The sequence below is a fragment of the Eutrigla gurnardus genome (genome assembly GCF_963514095.1).
Source record: "Eutrigla gurnardus genome assembly, chromosome: 4".
Lineage (NCBI taxonomy): Eukaryota > Metazoa > Chordata > Actinopteri > Perciformes > Triglidae > Eutrigla > Eutrigla gurnardus.
This window is the reverse complement of record NC_139918.1, coordinates 21052418-21075675: the sequence shown is the minus strand read 5'-3', so window position 1 is coordinate 21075675 and position 23258 is coordinate 21052418. Positions and strand designations below refer to the sequence as shown.

The 23258-nt window shown below is 41.0% G+C and overlaps 2 protein-coding genes across 4 annotated transcripts in view; one reads left to right on the top strand and one right to left on the bottom strand.

The window, feature by feature from the left end:
* Window positions 1–1952: 1952 nt before the first annotated feature.
* Window positions 1953–9024, top strand: mppe1 (metallophosphoesterase 1). Of its 2 annotated transcripts, none has more exons than XM_084008405.1 (9): window positions 1953–2459; window positions 2590–2698; window positions 3867–3970; window positions 4888–4968; window positions 6173–6281; window positions 6521–6601; window positions 7086–7208; window positions 7473–7613; window positions 8159–9024. In XM_084008405.1, the coding sequence occupies exons 1-9, from the start codon at window positions 2209–2211 to the stop codon at window positions 8342–8344; spliced, it is 1185 nt and encodes a 394-aa protein (XP_083864531.1). In that variant the 5' UTR covers window positions 1953–2208; the 3' UTR covers window positions 8345–9024. The 2 variants fall into 2 exon arrangements, with proteins under 2 accessions (XP_083864531.1, XP_083864532.1); XM_084008406.1 differs by having other exon boundaries at window positions 1954–2459; window positions 6530–6601.
* Window positions 9025–11245: 2221 nt separating this feature from the next.
* gnal2 (guanine nucleotide binding protein (G protein), alpha activating activity polypeptide, olfactory type 2) overlaps window positions 11246–23258 on the bottom strand; it is a 44190-nt gene continuing 32177 nt past the window's right edge. For both annotated transcript variants that reach the window (XM_084008107.1, XM_084008108.1), the window contains exons 6-12: window positions 17912–17966; window positions 17728–17801; window positions 15637–15695; window positions 15348–15468; window positions 14305–14435; window positions 14147–14214; window positions 11246–13716 (exon numbers count right to left, since the gene is read on the bottom strand). In XM_084008107.1, coding sequence (XP_083864233.1) covers window positions 13570–13716; window positions 14147–14214; window positions 14305–14435; window positions 15348–15468; window positions 15637–15695; window positions 17728–17801; window positions 17912–17966 — 655 coding nt within the window. In that variant the 3' untranslated portion in view covers window positions 11246–13569. The remainder of the gene's footprint in view (window positions 13717–14146; window positions 14215–14304; window positions 14436–15347; window positions 15469–15636; window positions 15696–17727; window positions 17802–17911; window positions 17967–23258) is intronic.

Genomic DNA, 23258 nt, shown 5'->3' with positions numbered 1-23258 from the left:
ACCTTTTTAGTTCCCTACAGAAAGAACTAAATGATTAATCGAAGAAATACTGAATACTAGTCTACAAAAGTGAAATTAGCCTAAAACCTGCCATTTGTCAACTAGATTTAACCTCTTCTTAGGTTAATGAGCCCCCACAAATTTCAAACTGAGACCTCCCCATTAGTATATAAAAGACTGACTGTGAATGACAGAAGGATTTGCAAAATAAAAGAGTGTGAAAGTGTTTTTCTTGACTTGTTTCAAAGGAGATTCACTCCAAATTTGAAATTTGACTCATTGGGTGGGGTTTGTTGCTATAAGTGACTTTCTCTGTGCTTCCTCCTTTATTCTTCCAGCTGTTAAGTGAGTGGAGCATAGCCAAGCTGAACATCTGGAGGGGAAGAGAGCTTTGAGCCTCCACACCCTTTTTTCTTTTCTTTTTTTTGGGGGGGAGGGTCTGGAGATAAAAAATGTTTGTTGACTGTCCGAATGAGCCATAAGTTTGAAAACTGAGCTGCTTCTCCCTGTAATCATACATCAGTCAGCCCCCCCTCCCCCATGTGCTGTTGCAGTGCTCCACTTTCACTTCTGCAGCTTTGTATTTCCAAATCTCGCACTAAACATCGGTTTCTGTGGCTGGAACACATGTCACAGGCCTCCTCTTTGCATGTATGTGAAGATCATAGCCGCAAACATGCATGAGTCATCAATGCAAACCAACTGGTTGAGCAGGTACCCGAAGGCCGCGCACAGAATGGTTTCGTTTCCTGTGTGGATCAAACTCATCTCTGCTGCTAGTTTCACCGATGCACACACAGGCAGGTTCCTGCTAATTAGATTTCTGCTCTTAATCACTTAATCTCGTTTGTCCTATAGTTGTTGGCTCCTTCTCATCTATTAGTATGTGTGTGCTTGTGTGGACACACGCCATATTTTCTTACCACTGATCATATTTATCAATAGTTTTATTTTTTTGTAAACATGGCTTTGTAATACCTTTTAATTTAAGTGGTTTCCTAATCCCTCATTCAAACGATCCTCCAGCTCTGCAGACACACAGTCAAGCTAGCAGTTGTTAGCAAGAGACAAACCGGAAGTTGCCCAATTTTGCTCTTAAAGTTGGTCAAATTTGCCAGGTTTGAAAAAAATAGGAAGAAAAGTGATAATAAGTGAGAGCAATATCTAAATAGAAAGAGATATAACTGAAAGGTCTGGTTAAAAAAAGATTTACATGAGTAAATGACGTATTTGTGAGGTTTCTAAAAAGACTGTTAATGCAAGCAGGTCAAAAAGAAAGACATAAAGATGTATTTTATTAACCACAACCAGTGTGTTTTTGAGGAAGGCCACTTGTCCCATTTTAGGTTATTTTATACTTGTTCACTACAGTTTGCTATTATAAAGCTATTATTAGGCTATTTTATTAGACCACTACACTCTCCATTACTTTTATATATTTACAACACAATTTCCTTTGCAGTCAGATTATCATTAACATATTATAAATCAGATGATGACTTATGATGTTTTATTGTGAATTAAGCTACCAGTATATAAAGTAGCTCAAATCAGCTACCAGCTGTATATTTATGTTACTCTGAAATATATTATTAACGTGCCATTCTGCATAATGAATAGTATTTTTGCGGTTTTGATTATTTTAAAATGCTTTACACCTTGCTCTTATAGTCGTCAGTAGTTTTATAGCCTATTAAATGTGCCCCATCTAGTGATAAAAGAATTACTAAACGTGTGCCTTTAAAAAACGTACTTAGATCACCAATGTTTTACACTGTTGTGTTGCTCCCTTTAGGTAACATATATGCGAATACTTCTTGCATCACTGCTCAAAAAAGTCAATCTTACCAATACATGTGATCCTTATTGTAAACGATTTGGTTTAGTTTTATTTTGAAATGCGGTCACCGGAAGTGTTGTTTCTAGCTTGACAGTTAAAAGCCGAGAGGCGATTTGGTTGCGAAACAGCGGCAGTTCTTTTGGCGAGCGGAGGACGTTTTTAACTTTTGATCTGATATTTTGAATCACCGGGACTCGACGCGGAGCTCCTGCTTCGTATCCGGCGGAGCCTCAGAGCAACTTGCCATGAGCATCACACGGCTGGAGAGCTAAACGGTCGGATCTGGAAGAGGGGAAGATGCCTCATGGACCGCTCCATCACCGCCAGTGCGCCAGTTCAGGGCTTCCCAAACGCCGAATAACAAAGAAATGCCGAGGTTTAGCGTCAGATGGTTGGCTGCGGTGGTGCTGATTCTCCTGGTCTGCGGCGCGTTCTTCTTCTGCGAGTATCTCATCTACTTCCCGACCATCCTCAAGTGCGCCTGGCCGAAGATCAGCCATGCACGGGGCGGAGAGGGCATCGACGGCCGGCCGATGGACTCCACGGTCCGCGCTATGGTGCTGTCGGATACCCACCTCCTCGGAGCCGTCGGAGGACATTGGTTCGACAAGCTGAGGAGGTAATGTCATTTTTTATATTTTTTTTAAACAAATCCATCACCCTTCCTCTGTCCATCCGGCTATGCTCCGGGCTCTGCGGGAGTGTAAACAACAACAATTAACGCTTACTTGTTGTCTCCAAACGCACAGAGAATGGCAGATGGAGAGGGCTTTCCAGACCGCTCTGTGGCTGCTCAGGCCCGAAATAGTGTTTATTCTCGGGGACATCTTCGACGAAGGCAAGTGGAGCTCGCAAAAGGTAAAGCTCGGATTTCCCTGATTGCTTTGTCGGTCACCATCATCATCATCATATTGTACCATCCAGGCCTGAGAGGCTGCAGGTTTTTTTTTTTTTTTTTTTTTGAAGAAAACACAAAACAGCAGCAACAGCACATCTGCAGCCTCTCAGCCCTCCATGGTACATCCATCCTGATTTAGGAAGAAGGGGGGGAAATCCCCAGGGAATTCTCACACTGTCTATTACTGGATCGTTAAATGAGATCTGTCAAGTCAGATTGAAGAAAGATCAAGTGTTGAGCGAGTGCAGCGCCGAGGAAAGCCTCATTAAAACAGGAAATCGAGCTTGCAGACTGTAAAATCTCCACGAATCCACTGTTGTTCCTCCCGTCAGCTTCCTCGTTCATTTCCACACTTGGCTGCTTTCTCTTCTGTATTTTGTAGAATGCTTTGCGAAAGAGGCAGGACTCGAGTTTTGGATCTGCAGAGAAAAATACTGGAAGTGTGTCTGCAGCTAGTGATGTTTTCATTATGTATTAATTATAGCCTGCACTGATTATTATCTTCGTTGTTGATTAATCTGTCAGTTGTTTTCCTGGTTAAATGATTAATGACCCATGAGGTCTATACGTCATAAAATAGTGAAAAATGTTTAGACTTTAACGTTAATAACGCTCCAAAACACATATAGAACACAGGAAATGAAACAGTCTTCTCCTTGGATAATTCAAAGCTTTGCATTTGCAGGAGAAATAATAACACAAAGTAGTGTTGCAACTAATAATTCGTTTTAATTAAAAATGATATAAAACATGGAACATTAGCATATTTTTTTATAACTGAAAACCAGCAAATGGCTGTCATTTGCGCAATCAGTTTTAATTAGAAGTAGCATGAGGGAGTCATTTAGAGACGCATCCGTATGAAAAACATCACGTCAGGGCACAGCGCTGTTGTAATTCAAGGCTTCCTGTGTGCAGCTTCAACCCCTGCAGGTGCAAAATTGAATTTGGAGTCTGAATCAAAGCCAACAGGCACATTGAGCCACCCATGGGGGCTGCTGGGTGACCCTCTGAGATCCCATTAACTCTCACGGGCTTCCCAGGGTAGTTTAGTCTTATTAAAGGCCCTGCATTGAAACCTGCCTCAGCTCTGAGTTTGTGTTGTTTTCTCTCTCTCTCTCTCGGCAGCACTGGGAGGACGACGTGCGCCGCTTCCACAGGATGTTCAGACACTCCACTGACACCGAACTGGTTGTGCTGGTTGGCAATCACGACATCGGTTTCCATTATGAGTAAGGACCGGCTTAACAGCGTGACTGTTTTTAATTGCTCAACCTGTAGTCCTTATACTGCCCGATCAGGTTCAGGTTACCGCCGATAAAGCTGTGTGTGTGTGTGTGTGTGTGTTTGTTCAATGAAATGAGGACTTTGAGTTCACAATGCGTCACTTGTCAGACCTTAGAATACCTCAGTATGATGTTTTAGTGTTATCATTCAATTGCACATACATTTGTTAACAGACTTTGACTATCAAAGTTTTTATAACTAGTGAATACGGTCAGTGGACAGAGCCAGTAAATAAATAAAAAAAGGACTTTGCCCAGGTTGCACAACCTTTAGAGGAAATATTTGATTATGAGCCTATTAGGGCAAATTTTATTGAGATGTTCTGTACAAGGGTTGGACACAGTCAAAGCAGGCAGTGAGGTCATGTCTGATGTCTTGTTTTTATGATGTTGTCAACAAATCAAAAGACGAAAGACTCCAGTCCAGTGGAAATAACCACTGTAGACCGGAGATTCACAATCTAATGCATTACTCGTCTCACAGAGGTCCTGATTCAACATCATGTTTATTTTTGAGCCTGCCTGTTTGTAATGGATTGCATTTTATTGCAGAGATGTTGCATTTATTGTGCACGTGACTCTTTTTTTTGTTTTGTTTTGAACTCTTGTTCTTAATATCTCAGGGGAGGAAGCAGTGAAAGCAAACGCAACAAGATGCATGAAATCATCCTACAGTTCACTATTTGATGCCCGTTTGATTAAAAAAAAAAAAAAATCTGAGATTACACACAGCGGCTTACATGTGCAGCAGGAAGGGAGATAGCCCTTATGTAACAGCCTATGACAGACAGACGTGACAGACTGAGTGGCAGGTTGGTTATTTTTGTTGCAGTGTGATGAGTGCGTTTTCCGTCCGCCCGCAGGATGGACTGGTTCAAGCTTCAGCGCTTCGAGAAGGTCTTCAACGCTTCCTCCACCAGGATCGTCACCAAAAAAGGAGTCAAGTGAGTAACGGGAGGATGCAACACACGTGGCGACTCGGGAGAAAGGTCACAGGTTTAATCCCCCAGAGTCAGCCTCTGACACAAAAAGTCCTTTAAAACAGGACATCAGGACGTAACCTGTTCCAGAGAACCTAAATATCTGCTAATAGGCACAAATAACATTCCTCTTTTCACATTGTGTGCTGATGAACAGAAAGCTTCTTATCAAGTCATTTTAGGTTGCTATTTGAGTCCTCAAAGTCAAAGAAAATTGATTGGATATTTATATATAGAATATATAGGGGGGGTTGAGGAATATAATATAAACACATTAACTGAGTTAAAAGTAAAATATGATTAAAAATGTGTTTCTAGGTCGATGGGATCATTCATGTTGTGTAAAACCGGTGATTCAGACGGCTAAAATTACCGTTTTTCTAATGGAGTCTGGTGGCTGTGAAGAAAGCTAACTATTTAACGACTCTTTCTTGTCGCTGTGTAATTTTCGTAGAAAAACAAACTGCCCCACTTAACAGATAACGTAACTAATTAAACATTTTAAAACATTACGTGTCCCACACATCTTGGTGTTAGCCATTGCACCAGCCTCTTCATGTTTTAGCTAACGTTAGCGGCTAATGCTGCTAAAAGACGTCTTACCTTTGCGCGTTTCCCCAAGTTCGATGCAGCGACGTCCATAAAGCAGGAGGCAAAGTTTACACGTTTCTGTCTTTATATATGTCCGAAAGAATTGACCCTAATATCAGTTTCTCTTCTGGTGGTGTTTCCTCTTCTACCCCGTCAATGGTTCACTACGGTCCGGCAGGCTGGTTCTCCTTTAGGGGAGACCCTGACATTATAACCGGCATTCACCGCTGTTTCTCCGCGGTGCGTGACCTTTACATCTGATTGGTCGGTTTTTGATTGATGCGTTTGCGTGTCGTCTGGTCAAGTGAGTTTCAGTTTCTTTAAGGGCTGGGTGTACAAATGAATTACTTTAATTCTGTTAAAACTTACTTAAGTATAAGTAAAATGACTGATTTACTCAAAAAAAAGCTACTTGAACTCAAAACCCAAAGAGATCAGAGCAGCCATGCTGGTCCTCCACACTATATTCAGTGTGAAGGTATTTGAATTACCTGAAAATGCCTAGAATAGGATCATTATGATATGATGTAACTAACATATCTTTGTTTATTTCCTCTCTCTTTCTCTCTCTCTTCAGTTTTCTATTGGTTAACAGTGTGGCTCTGCACGGCGACGGGTGCCCCATCTGCCAGTCCGTGGAGAAGGAGCTGATCAAACTCTCCAGAGACCTCACCTGTTCTCTTCAGGTGAGGAGAACATTTCAGTCGTTCACACGCATTTTCACGCTCTGTAGTGTGAAAGACTCAAGTCGAGAGAGGAGAAAACACGCTGGTATGCAAAGTAGTTTTTAAACTGTTTGTAGGGAAGTGGCGTCCAGCTGCTTTTCTTTCTTCCTCAAACGGCACAAAACCTGAAACAGAACGATTGGAGAGATATGAAATAAGAATGATGTCAGCTGAGAAATTCTGTGTCTCCCTTTCTGCAGAACGGGCAGTCAACCAGCGGAGTGGCGGACAGCTGTGAGGGCTCACAGATCTATCCTCCCACACCTCCAATCATGTTACAGGTACTCATGCAGATGTACTCTGAAGCTTCCCATTGTTTTTGTCTTAAAACAATGAGAACAATTTCATTCAGTTGATTGATCATTTGGTGTTTCAAATGTCAGAAAATAGTGAGAGCGAGGCAATTCAACAGAGCATAAAATAACAAATCAAATTACATTTTTGTTATCTTTTTTCGCAAATCCTCACATTTGAGAAGCTTGAACCAGGAAACATTTATTTTCCTTGATGAATCACTGAAACAATAACTCAGCACATTGATTAGTGATGATTTATTTTCACTTTCAACACATTTATCATTGGATTTAATTCTTTCTAGCAGCAAGCGTTAACATAGTTTCTGTCTGTCGTTACATGACATTTGGAGTGAACTATCCCAGGATCTTTGCTGCACATACATTTTTTTTTTTTAATTTGAGATGAAGAATAAAAGTAATATTAAATAAGTGAAGAGGAGATTCTAAGCTTGTTCTCTCCATCCTCCAGCACTATCCTCTGTACAGAGTGAGTGATGCTGGCTGCACAGGACTGGATGCTGCACCGCCTGAAGAGCGACACCTCCTGTTTAGAGAGAAGTATGACGTGTTGTCGAAGGAGGCCTCACAGAGGGTGAGTACTCTGCAGTCTCATCACACCATCTCTTTCGTGTGTGTGTGTGTGTGTGTGTGTGTGTTTGGGGGGGGGGGGGGGGGGGGGGGGGGGGGGGGGGGTTCTCTCGGAGTTTCATCCAATTAAAATACAGTGCAACAGTCTGCTGTCAGAAATAGTCTTGTGTAGAAACGGCAGATGATGATGACGACGACGATGATGAAACTGGTGATGTAAGTGTGCAGCAACCAGCCTCTGAGGTAGATGTGGGTTTTGTCTCCTCAGCTGCTGCAGTGGTTTAAGCCCCGCCTCATCCTGAGCGGACACACCCACAGCGGATGTGAGGTTCTCCATGACAACAAGTACCCAGAAGTCAGCGTGCCGTCCTTCAGCTGGAGGAACCGGAACAACCCCAGCTTCATCATGGTGAGTAAAAGCACCGCCTCTGCTGTTAAGAGATGATGTGAACAACGGATGGCGGATGTGAGTGTAGAAATATGCCACTTTTCATTTTCAAGTTGAGTTTTTAAAGCAGCTATAATAAATATGTTTTAAAATTGATAATAATTCATCTTTTGGTTCACGCTCACTGCTCTCATAGCTTTGCTGGTTTCAGTAAAACAATCTGTTAAACTCACTGTACATTACCTGTTCAGTACTAAACACAGACAGTTAGCTGGCAAACATAGGGGACCATTTAACAGCAAGAGTCAATATATTTTCCTGATCTCACCACAAGGTCTGTTAGTTGGTTTTATAAATCACAATTAAACTATGTTAATGAGACTATAACAATCAGGGATTAAAACCTTTAAATAGTAACATAAAAATGTGCAGTGAAGAACCAAATCAGTTATGTTAAATACTTGGAGGCCCCCTAGTGGCCGTAGGGTTGTAAGCAGCTACTTGTACTAATTTTTTACACTGGTTCTTACCCTCATCACCCCTGACTCCTTTATCCCCCCTCTCAGGCGACAGTGTCACCTGGCAACTACGCCCTGTCCAAGTGTTTCCTGCCAGAAGAGAGCACGGTGATCGGCGTTTACTGCTCTGCTGGTGCTTGCCTGCTGGTGCTGTTCCTGGCCCACTGTCTGTGGATGAAAGGCCTGCTGCAGTGCCTCAGCCTCTGCCTGCTGGGGAAGCACAAGTATCTGTGAACCACGTCACCCAGAGTTCACCTGGACAGCGCCACAATAGTAGAGTTCATTGGACTTGGTAAATATTTGATGTGAGGAGTCCTCCGAGCGGGTAGAACATCTGTTCGTACAACTTTGACTTGTTTGTCCACACGTTTCACGGCACTGCGAGGGACTCGAGTGTTTCATCTTTTAAATGTCTCAAAAGGATGCAAAGGGATGTCACTTCCGATGTTGATGCTATGACTATATTGAAAATCATCACTGGTGTTTGTCTTACCTTCCTCGGGAGCGCCAGACAGGTGGAGCTCTCGGCGTCACGAATCAACGGTTTTCAATCACAGAAAAATAACCGTCACTGACTTCACCATAGATTTCCTGTGAGTGACTGAATTAGTATCACACATGTGACATTAAGTAAGTATATACAGTATATATGTAAATACTAAATGTCCCCCGTCTGATTGAAGGTGGTAAAGTCAGATTTATGTCTCTTCACTCCGATGTTAGCTGACACACAGATCATCTCACACTCTTCACACCGTTTACCTTGTTAAAGTCTGATCATTCATCCGGGTCCCCTCATTGTTTTTATGATACATATCTGAATATATTTATTGCTCATTTTCTGTGCCAGATGTTTGTGAGGAGTTTTTTGCCAAACTGTTTGAACTGTAAATAATAAATCAGAATCTTAAGCTGTGTTTTTAGAGAGTTGTGGTTAAAGCTAGAGATTGGTAATCAATATTTATAGGTATGATCCATCACCTGAAGCCACGTTTGTCTGTCAATGAAATATTAAATACCATGGGATGTTCTCCACATGCACCGTTGACTTCACAAAACCTGGGAATTGGCAGCAGAGATGGAGAAAACGTCACGGTACAAGATATAAAAGTCACAGAAACACAAATGTGTGTTTTCGGACACAAAATCATGTCAAATAAAAAAGTAAAATAAGTAGAAAATATTGAGGACATCATCCTGATACTGAGATACAGTTCACATTTGAGTCTGTTTCTTTTTGTTTTTGGTCCATTACATTTTTCTTCAGGGCTGGACAAGATGAAAATGTTTACAGTGAGACTAAATGTGTTGGCGGTCAGATTTTTCATAATGTGGTGGCACTCACTGTAATATCTCCGTCTCTGAGGTCATATTTATTAATGTTACAAATAAACGAGCAGCAATATAGAATAACAGGATTCTTCAAAAATAGGGCTGCAATTAACAAATATTTTCATCATCAATTTTGAAAAAAAACTAGTCTATACAATATCCACAAGTCACAATTTCTAAGTGTTTGAGCAACTGTCCAAAAGGGGGAAAAAAGATACTTAATTCTTAGTGATATAAAACAGGATCCTGACATTTGACAACCTCCATTAATAAAGTTGTCCCCAAATAATTTGCCATCAGTAAACTAATCTATTAATCAAATAAGTGTCTTAGGTCTAATCAATTCATTTTCAGAAAATTATTGATACATATAGCAATATAAAATGACATACCTTGCAATTGGAGACTTCATTTATCGGTAAAAAACGATATTAACCTGGTTTCATGTTATCTGTAATTCACTGTATCAGCAGTAAAGTAATATAAACTAAGCAATATAATTATTTTTCAAATAGAATTCTTAGTTTTAAAGGAGTCATCACCTGGAAATCGCAATTTCTCTTGTTAAAACATGCATATCTGTGTTTGACCTCAGTTGAAACTTGCCTGAAAGGCTGGAGTTTGAAAGTGGCGCCGTTTTTTCGCTTCTGCTCTTTTTTCGAACAGGAATAGCACACAAGGGTGTGCATTCCTAAAGCACGAGATTTTGATTCTGCGCCTTCGGTGACGTCACCGTGGCGGCTACTTGCATAAGCCCACCCCTCTTTCACCACCCAACCCCGCCCCGTCCGCTACCTGAAATCGCCGAAGCGCCGCCATTATGTTTTGGAGTCTGCATGCAGGCAAGCCCCCCCGGCTCTGTCCTTCCTGCGGCGAATCAACGCGCGCCTCATTACATATTATACAATGCACATCCGGACCAGTCAAAACCTCGCGCGTAATCTCGCGTGATAAAATCGCGGTACGAAAAAGGGTCAGAACAAGCTCAATGTTTGATTAAAATTTTTTTTTTTTTTTCTAATAAGTTTTACGAATTGATCCAAAGCGATCCAAGGGGGGCTGGATACGTATAAAACCAGGTGATGACTCCTTTAAAAAAATTAAATAAATCAGACCATATTTTGTACAAAGGCCCTGAACCCTAGCAGTACACTGACGCTAACGATGTCAATTATTTTACTTGATTAGTTAGAACTCTTATTAAGTTAGCTTTATAAAACTAGACTTATCATGGAGCAGTCCTGGATTAAATCCCCAGCATGCAGTAGCTCTACCTTTATCCTGAGACGTCGCATCAGAAAGAACCTGAAAACCTCTGTACGCGGCCTTTAGATTAAAAGAAGCTAATTGTTTACATCCCGATATAGCAGGATATCCAAATAGGCCTTTTTTCCCACAGCAGACGCTTGTCGCAGTAGGAAAAGCACAGGTGTAAATACTAAAATAAATGATTTTCGAATTCCAATTTGCGGCTTCAATTTGAGGGTCCTGCTATCATGCATGCTGGCTCACTGTCATTGCTTTCAGGGAACACAACGGAGCCACCTTTAATGTTATTGGTAACTGTGCTTTTTCCTGCTATGACAAGTCAAAATGTCACCCGTGAGAAAGGCCTGTATATTTATACCAAAACAAACTCTGCTGAAACACAGTAAAGCTACTGAATGTACACGGCCCCTTCTCACCCACGTACTCGCATCAGCCCCACCGCGGCATCCACACACACATGAAAAAAGCCAAACAACTCAGTGGTAAACAAATCTGGACACAACTGGACACCAAGATGGAAATAAAGCAAAGTCCTCTAATGTGCCTCTTTATTTAAAGAAAATAAAAATGTCATTTAATCATCCTCCCAGGCCAAACAAGGTTTTTGCACCTCCAGTCAGTTCACTCTCTTTTGGGGATAGACGTGTACTGTAGCAGAAGAAAAGGCTGATGCTGTTTGTACAAGGAGAAGAGCTTGTCTTGTTGGGTGCTGCTCACACATTCATAGTGCCTGTGCCATTGGGTATGGCTCCAAAGGACCAAAGAATTACTAATATTGCACACTCTCATTTATTCATCTCCATTCTAAACATGCTTTCCTATGTGTGTATGTATTCATATTTACTGTATACATACATAGGTATGTACACCTAGGCACACACATAATTAAACATGTATAATTGTACATATATATTTATATAGACCTATAAATTTACATGTACATACATTTATAAAATTTTACACACAACGCACACTCGCCCTCACACACACACGCACGCACGCGCGCACGCACACACACACACACACACAATGCGTCTGTGAGTCTATGTTTGTTTTATGTACACATGCGCACAGGCACGCACATCAGTACAGATCTCAGTCACACTTCATATCGAAAAAACGTTGGTTCCTATTAAAACAACACCAGGTTGCAATTTGGACACTTTCAATGGATTTCCAATGTTTGTTTAAAGCTGTGAAATTCAAAAGAAATGAAAATAAAAAGGAGGAAAAAACAAAACGAAAAAAAAAAAAAAAAAAAGGCATGGCGCTGCAACATCTGGTCTTCACTGCAGGTAAGTGGTTAATTTGCATAATGTATACAGGTTTTTAGGATTTTTTTCCCTATTTTTTTATTTTTTACTAAACAGCATTTCCTTTTTTTTATAAACCAGAAAAAACTAAACTCTACAGAGAAAGTCCCCTACCCGCAGTCTTCCGCTGCTGATAGAGATTGACATCAAGCTGTACAGCGCAGTCGAAAACATACTTACATCTGAGCTCATTTACAGGTACAGCCATAATCAAGGCACAAAGATCTACAAGTAGATTTGTTTTTCTTTCAATTAAGTTGTACAAAATAATATTACATTTTACAGTCTGTACAGGATAATTCAACCTTGCACAGTGTACAAGTTAACAAAAAAAAAAAAAATAAAAAAAGAGAACAATACATTTTTCTCTCCCGTCCCCCTCCCACCCTCCCCTACCATCAGTATCTCTAAGCTAAAAGGATGGTTTGTGTGGAAAAAGGAGGCAGGTCCGAGTCCGTGGAGGCAGCAGGGCTAAGGTGCAGAGAGCTCAGTCCCTTTTCCTTCATTTAAATCCTTCTTCGTGTCGTCGTATTTTCCTGCCCCCCCTCCCACTTTAATCTTTTGCTCCACATGTCTCTCGGCTGCTCGGTGCACCCTGGAGCTCGGCAAGCTAACATCGTGACAGGGTAATAAATATTGTGATGCTACATTGTGTGTATGCTTCCTCTGGAGAAAAAACAACAACAAAAAAAAAAAAGTTAAGGAACCTGATGCAAAGTGCATTTATCTCTTCATCGACTTGGTTCCCCTCTATCCACTCCCGTTCCTCTCCGGTGTTGTCCAGTCGTCTTCCTCGCGGAGAGAAGAAGCAGGTCAGAAGGGTTGATGGGGCAAAAAAAAAAAAAGGGGGGGGGGGGGGGGTAGGGGAGGCAAAGGTCAAGGTGGAGATGCCAGCTTTAACCGGCAGGTGACACACAAACATAAAAACACACATGCGCTCGCTCACATGGCATTCCTCCTTCTCTTCATTACACACACACACACACACACACACACACACACACACACACACTCTCTCACACACACAAACACACACGCACACGAACACACACTGCCTCTACACTGAGGTCCTGTAGGTGTGTTTTTATGTATCCACACCCACCAGTCCAGGTCCAATGACAAAGCCAAAAAAAGAAGGACACAAAAGGGCCAAAAAAAGGAGGTAGCCCAAGGCTTAGTGGAATGACAAAAATCAAGGCATTCAAAAAAAAAAATTCAAAAAAAAATGAAGAAAGCGGCACGCAACAATTTTTGTTCCCCAACCTTCCTTTCACGTCGGTGAAATGGGGATGAATCGGTCTCAGAGAGAAAAAAAAAAAAGAAGTACAAAAAGCTAAGAAGTTAAGAAGAGGAAGAGGATTTGACACACTTCAGTAGTACTTCATAGTCCTCGACAGGAGGGGTGGTCAGGGGGTTGTTGAGGGTTTCTTTGGGGGAGGAGGGGTGAAGAGTAAGGATGAAGAGGAGGAGGAGGAGGAGGAAGGATTCATCAAGGATGCAGAATGGTGGAGAAAAACACAGAGGGATGACGGAGGAGGTCTCCCATCACAAGAGTTCGTACTGCCGCAGGTGCATTCTCTGGATGATGTCCCGGCAGTCGTTGAACACCCGCCGGATGTTCTCTGTGTCCACGGCGCAGGTGAAGTGGGGGTAGCAATAATGTCTGCCGTCGCCACTCGCAGTGCTGATCCGCTGAGGAGGAGAGAAGACAAACAGACCCTGAGACGAGGATCAAGCTCCTATTTTGGCCACTTTAGACATTCAACTAGTCTCCAATCTAGCAAAGTCAAAATTGTGATTGGTTGAAAATGGAGGAGACCTCTGATTGGCTATGGATTGAAAATAATGCATTTGCGAATCAAGCACCGCCAATGTTCACACATGACAAGCAGTTTGTAAATGCAGGTTCAACAGTTTGTATAAAATGCAACAACATCCAAATATGTTTTGATGATTGATTTCAAATCCTTTAAAATACATATATTTGTGGATTTCTATTTCTCTGACCTGACCCCCGTACCAGTTGGCAGAGTTCAGCAACACGACGGGGCTATCCACAGCTGGACATTAATTAACTACGGCTGGCGCTAAAAACAGTCCAGACATAAAGTGATATACTTACAAGAAACTCGTCTCGGATGAAGAACTTAGCTCTCGTCACTCTTGGATCTTCACCGGGTTCAGGTGTTGCTAAAAGAAAGCACACATTCAGAGTTGAACACTGACTGATGTAAAGAGGAACTCTGTTGGTACTTTGGGTACGTCAGCGGCGTCACAAACCTTCATTTGGTATGGTGTAGCGAGCATATTCGGGAAAGTAGTCTTCGATTTTGGATTTTCCAGCTAATACTTTCTCAGCCAGCATGTCCTGCTTGTTCAGGAATAATATGACCGAAATAGTGCGTAACCATCTGAAAAGCAATGACAAAATAGCATTTAAGAAACTGCATTAGCAATAAATGCAGAGTCAGCGTGGCACCCAATAAAGCACTGGTTCATTCCAACAATAACAAAAAAAAAACACGTTTGTTATGAATACATGAGGGGAATGATGTCGGCTCTTATTTCAATTAACAACACTACAATTATGTTGCACAGAATATTTATATATATATAAAAACAATTAGACCCTCTTCATTTAATTTGCTCACAGGGAGCCTTTACTGGCTCAGGGCTGCGTCCCACATCACTGTTTGTGTTTCGAGAACTGATCCGGTTTGTGTTTGAGTGACCGTTAGCTGACCAACAGTGGTGCATTGTGATTGACGACAGGTCATTGAAATTATGCATTGTTTGAATTATTTATCTTTTTATTTGGGATTTTTTTTTAGCACATTTAGATTACCAAAAATAAAACCCTTTCCTAATCTTACCATTTGACAGTACCACCATGACCCACTAGATGGCGCTCTGCAGCCCACCTATGAGCCCAGATGTTGAGAATATCTGCTGTTGTGGACCTGGGATGCTACAGAGATTTAAGGACTATTTTCTTCAATTACTTTTGGTTGGACTCAAAGACAAGTTCTCAAAGACAGATTTCTGCTGTAGGAGGCTTCTTGCAGTGTAAATGTTGCAAAGAACAGTAGTTAAAAAGGGACAAGACAACAACACCGAGGTTGACAAAGCAGAGTATCGGAGATTAAACTCTACTTTACAGATTAAATGTGTATGTTTGGTTGATTTAAATTCATAAAGCACCGTTTCAATTCACCAAACTAATATTCTCGATAGAAGCGCAAGAACAACAATAAGCGAGACGAGAAAGCGATGGACCCGACATGCAAACTGACCACTCTGCTCACCCTTGATTCATGACTTACCTGTTGTTCCAAATACTGCGGAAGAGGTCCAGGGCTTCCCGTAGCCTGTTGGTGTTATTGTCTTCCCTTATTACCATGTTGTAGCTGCTGCTGGCCACCACAAAGATGATAGCAGTGACGTCTAGAAGGAGAGGAGAGGAATTACTAACACATATGTGGAGGGATAAGCCAAACAATAAGAGGTACCGTGATGCTGCAGCGGGCACAAAATACTTTAAGACGGAGAAGATGTGATAGGAGGAGAATGACAAGGACAAAAAAAACAAAAAAAAAGGGCTGAAAGTCTCACCGTTAAAGCACTGGATCCATTTTCTCCTTTCATCTCTCTGGCCTCCAACATCAAACATGCTATGGAGGAGACAGAATACAGGGTCAGGCTCATAGCAGCACACTCGCCACTGCCCTCTTTAATCAAAGACTTCATATTTCTAGCAGGATGTCAGGTACACACTGTACTGGCCTGACAGCGTTAACATGCAAGCTTGATTTTTAAGGATTATTCATATAAAGATATATATATTTTTTTTTTTACACAATCACATTTTTTTTGTCTCGAGTTAAATCTGCGCCTGGTTTGCAAAATGAGATCACAGATCCTAACGGGACAAGTCTGGATACATGAATAATCAATTAATGAATAAATAATATGAGGAGCAATATTTGCACACACTCAGTACCCTGCGTGACCCTGGCTGAATGTTTGGAAGTCATCAAAGCTGAATAATGAAAAAGGGAAGTCACGCCCCAGGGCTTTCATATCAATCATTCAAGATGATATAATTTCATACAAAGGCCTGTTTCAGATGGGAGAATAAGTCTGTTGTGTCTACGGCGATGGAAATGGGTCATCTCATCTGACATCATCAGAACAGTTACGAAACATTTACTTTTACTTTTATTGGTAACGGGATTTAAATTCTTAACTGCAATTAGTGGTGAACCAGTGATGCAAAAAGGAGTCAAAATGTTTTTTTGAAGAGCGTCATCTCGACAAATAATTCACAGAAACACCCGGAGAGCCAGCCTTTCAGGAATGCGTTATGGAGTTTTGAGGAGAAAAACGTGATTTCGTAATTTATTTTACACGCATGCACGGTCAATTTTCAGATTTTTGCATTCATAACATCTTTCAGACTATTTGCATCAGTAATCCAGTTTATCCTTAATTTGCAGAAGTTTAACATGAGATAATACCTCATTTTCATATTTAAACATACAATTTCTGAAATATAATCTGTATAATCAAAAAAACAATTATCTTAATGTAAGTAGTCACCATGGGTGGGGAAGTGTTCACCAATAGTCAAACGAATGGAATAACAATACTTTAATGTTTATTCTTATCTATCTTTTTAAAGGAGGGGTTTGTTAATATATCAGTTCATAGTCTGATTTATAGAACACCTTATTCCTAAAAACATGCCAATTTTTTTAATGGCCATTGACAGTATTTTCTTATTTATGGAGTGATACAAAAAGGAATATACAAATGTCCTTTACTTAACACTTTTGACTCTAATATATCAACAAAATGAAACAATAATTTATAACCTGGCTTCATCTAAAGCTCAGATTTGTGGAAATGTATGCAAATGAGCACATATTTAATAGGAAAATGTCTCATTTACATATTTAAATTTCCTTTTTACGACATTCAGAGCATAAATATAGCAGCAAACCGCTATTTGTGATGTAAAGATATAGTGGAGTAATGTCTACCTGAGCAGAGAATTAAGTCTCTCTCCCTCTGTGTGTGTTGTAATCTGAGCTTCTCTGTTCAGGTGGGCAGGCTGTGCAGGCTTTTAGTGCATGTTAGTGCATGTTATTGTATGTGAGTGTGCCACAATGGCTAGCTCAAGGTGGCTGATCTACACTGTACTCATACAGCGGTTACAGCTGGTAATGCCGCCCCTACTGATGTTTATTGTGGAAGCGTAGCACGCCATTTTTTTTTTTACATTGTTTGTACGGTTAGCACGATTAGTTGCGAGCCACGGGCTCAGCGGTCGGCACGTTGAGAGCTGTGTGGGCAATAGAATAATTCCCAATCTCATGTATAGCACCTTTAAACATCCACATTCTCTGAAAATTGTAATACAAAAAAATGCCTTAATGTAAGTAATCGACTGGGGAAGTTTCATCGGGCGCTTACATGATTACAAATGTATTTAGGCAGTCCTTTTCTCAAATGAATAAATGCATATAAGTTGCAAACAAGCTAGTTGGCAAATGAAAAATTAAATGTGATTTGCTTTTCTCGTGAGAGAATTATCAGTAAGGATGGAGCAGCTCTTTGACCTAGCTGGATTTTGGAAATGCAATATAAAGTAAACTACACGGCGATACACCAGCAAAGGGAAAACATGTCTTCAACACTTACTGAAAGTTCACTTTGTCTACTTGGAACCTTGTCTCGAAAATCCCTGAAGTTAACACTCTGCAGCGTAGCAGGTCCTGTAGAACACGGAAATAAAGACGGATCCAATTCAGTTACATTTAAGACAAGCAAGCTGTTGGAGGTGGTTTCCAAACTATAATGTGTGGAGGTTAATGGGAGGACTGACCTGGTCCGTTGGTGTGTAGTCGTTCTGTCTTACAGAGTCAATTCTGTCCAGGAAACTGCAAAGAGAGAGAAACAGAAAAGAGTTAGCCTTTTGTACTATGGTCCATCCATTTCTACATGAAAGTTATTACGAATCAACTACATAAAACAATTGAATGCATATGAAAACTTGGATATTCATCAAATTCCATCAATATTGTTTTCTAAAGGGAACCAGAGCTCCACTCAGAGAGAAAACCAAGGTTAATTCCACCAATCCCAACACAATCTCATCCTTTTCAACCAACCTATTTAACTGCATTTTAACTAACCTGATCACACATCACAACCGTTACAGCATTCATTTGACATATCTCTTGTGCTGCTTCAGCACGTACTGTTATTTAGACGTTCATGTGAGCTACACTGGACTCTGCAAAAGGAGGCCGCCATGTCTGACTGTGTGTAGAGGCTTGGTAGGCCAATGTTAAGGCAGCTGGTTGCCACAAGAGGGCAGGGCTGCTCAGTCTGGGCTATTTTGGTCTGTCTCTAGCCAGAGTGATTACATAAGGCGGCTATTGTGGAGGTTAGACAGTTTGCTGTTGCTGTCTTTTCACTACTCAGAGAGGATGTGCAGCAGCAGCAGCAGCGGCAGCAGCAGCAGCAGCAGCAGCTGGGCCTCTCTGCAGCACAGCAGGCTCAGGACACTGAGGCTGGGGACACATAGTCACACGGGCCCCTGGATGGTCCAGATCACACAATTTAAAGGGCTCCAACAATGCTGATCGAAGGGGCCAAAATATGTGTGTGTGTGTGTGTGTGTGTGTATATATATATATATATATATATATATATATATATATATAAGTCACAGAAAGTAGGCATAACCTCTTTTGCTCTCTGTATAGTTTATCATTTGATTAATTGATTACAACAGCAACATTTAACAACTGTTTAAATGCTCGATGCCAAAAATGCCAAAGGTTTGATGGTCCCAGCATTCATTTATGAAAATCATAATGTATAGAAATGGATTATCTTTGAATAAACTGAACAATTCATTGATCAACAAAGAAAATAATCATAGATTAACTGATGGTGATAAAATTTGGAGTAGTCAGGTGTAGTGCAGGCCGCAGAGATGATTTTGACATCAAAGAACAATAAATTAAACTGCTATGGGGAGACTGGTAAGTTAAAGGAGATAAGAGTACATCAGGTATTTCTGGAGGAGAAGGCTTTCCACCCTAGAGCTGACGTTGCTGTGAATCCAGTATGTAGGACACAGATGTGGACTAAACAGCCCATCTCATCATACTTCATTTTTCACCCAAACTGTCTGTAGCTTCAGGATGTCACAAGAAAGTTGACATGGCTATGAGAAACCTGATGCAGATTAGTAGGTCAGTTTTTTGTTGTTTTTTGTATGGTTTTAGCTGGGGATGGTCGTCGGTTCATTTTCCATTCAACCCCTAAGAGTAGTACAGTGAACACACCCGTGTGGAATGAAATAAGTGGAGGACGCCTGCTCCATTATGAACTATTGGATGACAAAGATAATTTGTGAAAGAGCAATAGACTTTCTCACATGGAGTAGATGCATCTTCTGCATCACCACCAGACATAGCAGTGTTGAGGAAAGAAAGGGAGCATTTAAACTGTGTTTCCATGAGGAAAATGTGATGCAAGCATATCACTTAGTTGTTTTTATTGACTCTCTGATTCAGTTTTTACAGTGTCACAAAATGACCCATGCATGCCACGCGATACCACCGACTGGAGTGGCATCTAAAGATCACTTATTTATTATTTTAGTGCATGCTACACTATGTACTTATTAACTAGATGAGGTATGTGCCAAGTCATCTCCCCATGCTGATCAGAAGTCTAATCCAGAATGAAAAACTCCCACAATCCTCCACACCTTGTCTTTAACTTACAACTTAACCTTGGGACGGTTGCAACTGTCTTTCTGAAATTACTTTTAATACCTAAACCTGAAACCAGATGTCAACTAGTGGTAGGACGGAACAATTTGGAAAAGATTTCCAATTGCAACAGATATTGAAATTGTGATTTTAGGTATTGTGCCTCCTCCAATTTGTTATTCATGAATTCAAAACATCAAATCACAAACATAAACCCACATTAGAAACATGACTTACAGACATTATTCACATTAAATTCAGAGACAGTATTTACAAGATCATTTAAGATGCAGTACATCTGTCAGGATTAGTGAGAAGTGTTCAGAGTCCATATTGCATTGGAACAAAACCCACAAAAGGGGGTGATTTGGCAGGCAGCGACCTATAGCGCCTCCTAGAGGGCATCATCTGGGTGAGAAGGGTCAGATTCGTATTATTTATTGTGCAGCCTTAACTAGTAGCCCTGCAGAGGAATGTTTCAAGACTCAACAGCAACAGTCAGTGTCCGCCGGGCCGATCTACTCCCACAAATTGGTTTTCTGGACTCTCTTATGATCGTGTCTGTCTGACATATAAAGTTCAGAATAGAATTCTACAGTGACGTCACGAGTGCTTTTCTGAAAAGTTCAGAGATTTTCCACTGGAAGCGCTCAAGTGGCCGTACTGGTACTCAGAAAACAATGCTATGTGAACACAGGCCCTAAGGCTGTATCTAACTTCCCGAGATCATCACTGATTTAGTCAGATGATTGTTCATTAATTAATCATTTCATCTGAAATATTTCAAAAAATAGAAATTTTTTCTCTAAACTCATGTTTCCCGTATCATCAACTTGCTTATTATGATTGGACAACAACTAAAACTTTTGAGCTTATCATGAGATAAAACAGAGAAAAGAATTCTAACAATTGAGAAGCTGGAACTACTCACAAAGAAAGAAAATTGACAAACATCTCCTTTAAATAGAAACACAACTCTGTCATCAAACTAAGCAGCATGCAGAGGATGCATGTCGGCATCACTCAAGACCCACATTTAGTAAATCACACGATTAATTGTATCCATTTTTCAATTAGTGCTGCCCTGGAACCAAGGCCAACACAACCGGTAAACCCATCAAACTGCACCGAATTTGACAAGAAGACACGATATACAGCAGAGTATCACAAACGTTCATCTCGCCTGAGCAGACACAGACACTGATTCACACACAAAGACGCAAGCAAAACCTCCAAAAATCTCCAGCTTTTCGCCCCATCTCTGCAACAATGTGGGAGTATTTTTAGTCAGCCTTCCTTCCACAAACCTAGCTAGGTTATAATTACTGAGTGCTTTGTGACTGCCATGTGACAGATGTACTATTGGTAGAGCACTGAAGAGCCAAATATAGTTCTCATACCCAGTAGGAAAAAAGAACGAAGGTCCTGGAGCAGGAAAATATGCAGAAAAATATAACATTGATCACCGAGTGGCCGTCTAGATAATGCCTTATCAAAAAGGTTTGAGTGCAGTTTTCAGAGGCTACGGCTGTTCTGGACCAGCGCTACAAATAGACGAGCTGGGTTTCGGGTCCGGTGAAACTCGCGGTTGGTGTTGGTTTCTTCAATTTCCTCCCTGAACTGTTCTCCACTGGCATCAAGGATTGTTATGTGATGTGGTCGTTTTGTCAAATTTGTGGATGTGAGGGAAAACAGGCCATCGTTTTTTCCACTTTGCTCTTTGTATGGTCGAATACATATAACTGTCTCTTATTTGTTAGGAATTTGTCGCTTGTTTTTTTTTTCTTTTCTACTTGAATTTCTGTTCAAAATCAATAAAACAACATTTATCCAGCTGTAACTTCCCATTCATCTTTTACTAGTCCATGCTAGTTTGTTCTTAATTGGCAGGTTGAATTAAAAAAAAAGGAAAACTGCACTACTATCTTGCCTATTACAGGCACTCTGTTTCTGTCTGCGCGGCCGGGTTGTCTCTGTATTTAGCCAAAGCAAACTGTACTTGTTCTGCAGGCCAATCTGTGGTGCTATGTATAGGCTTTGTTGGGGACAGTATCACTTGACTTAGCCTGGTCTTTTTTGTGTTGTTGGCTCCATCTTTCCATAAAACACAGACATAGGCATGAATATACACCTCAGGGGCCTCGGGTCTCAGCCCCACGTGGTCCAGGTCACATGTTGCTGCCCATTGAGCAGAAAAGGGAGTAGAGGTAAGATGGTGGTGGTACTGGAGATGTGAGGGGGCCTTACAACGCTTCCCACTGGGGCTCGGGGACATGGGTCACCCAGCTCCACGGGGGCTTCTTCCTGAACCAGAACACTGGTACAAGCTATCCTACAACTGGGTCGCTTTGAAAGAGTCACAACAAACAAATAGACAAACAGGCCTAAATTCAAATAAAGCCACAACCAGAATAAAGTAGCAAACTGGCAACAATTTAATTGCCAATTGTTGTGTGTGTAGGCATCACGACGACACTTGTGTAAGAACAAAGAGCCAGGAGTTTAAAGACAGTGAAAAGTTGACAATGCTGGAACAAAGACTGGAAACATGTCCCCTCCAACGGATCAGCAACCTTCACACCGACCAACAGCTCCCGGCCTCATGTGCTCATTTGATAATTGGGTTGACTTTTTACAAATAGTGGACCTTCTTTAATTAGCAGTGCAGAGAATGCGATCAATAGTTTCCATATTTTGAGCCGCTCAGGCCAGCGCTCGGGCCAGCATAATGGACTTTCACTTCAGTATCCAACTGACTGGTGACAGTGCTTTAACACTCATTGCTGGATACGGCAGCAGCACCACCACCACTGTTTCCAGCAAGTAAACTTGTATTTAAATCTCTTTCGCCATGACCAAAGAGACTGGCCTAAAATAACAATCCACAACACTCAGTTGGAATGAAAAGTAAACTAAAACGAGTATTACCACCAATTAATGAATGCTGAATGAAAACAAAAAGAGCAGCACTTTCCGTAAGTCAAAATTAATTGATGGCAAACTGACGACAAATGGCATCACCCTACCAACCGGTGTTTGACAAAGAAATTATCTCCGGGAAGTTCAAAAGCAGAAGCATGACGGTGACGACGGCGGCTCATTATTAAACAGGACACTAAATAAACAGATAAAGTTGCTTCGACCTAAGGCTGCAACTAACAATTACTTTCATGATCAATTAATCCAGCCAATTATTTTCCTCTGCACTTTCTTCAATACTCACAAGGTGATCACATGTCTTGTTCAACAATCCAGAACCCAAATATATTCAGTGTAAAGAGAGATATAGAACACAGAGCATGACCAAATCCTCACACTGGAGATGTTGTACCTTTATATATAAATAAATGACTGGATTACTCGGATCGTTCTTAAAATTCTGTCAAACTGCAAACTACTATTTCAACTTGAGAACTTTTCATCTTTCATCCTACTTGTCTC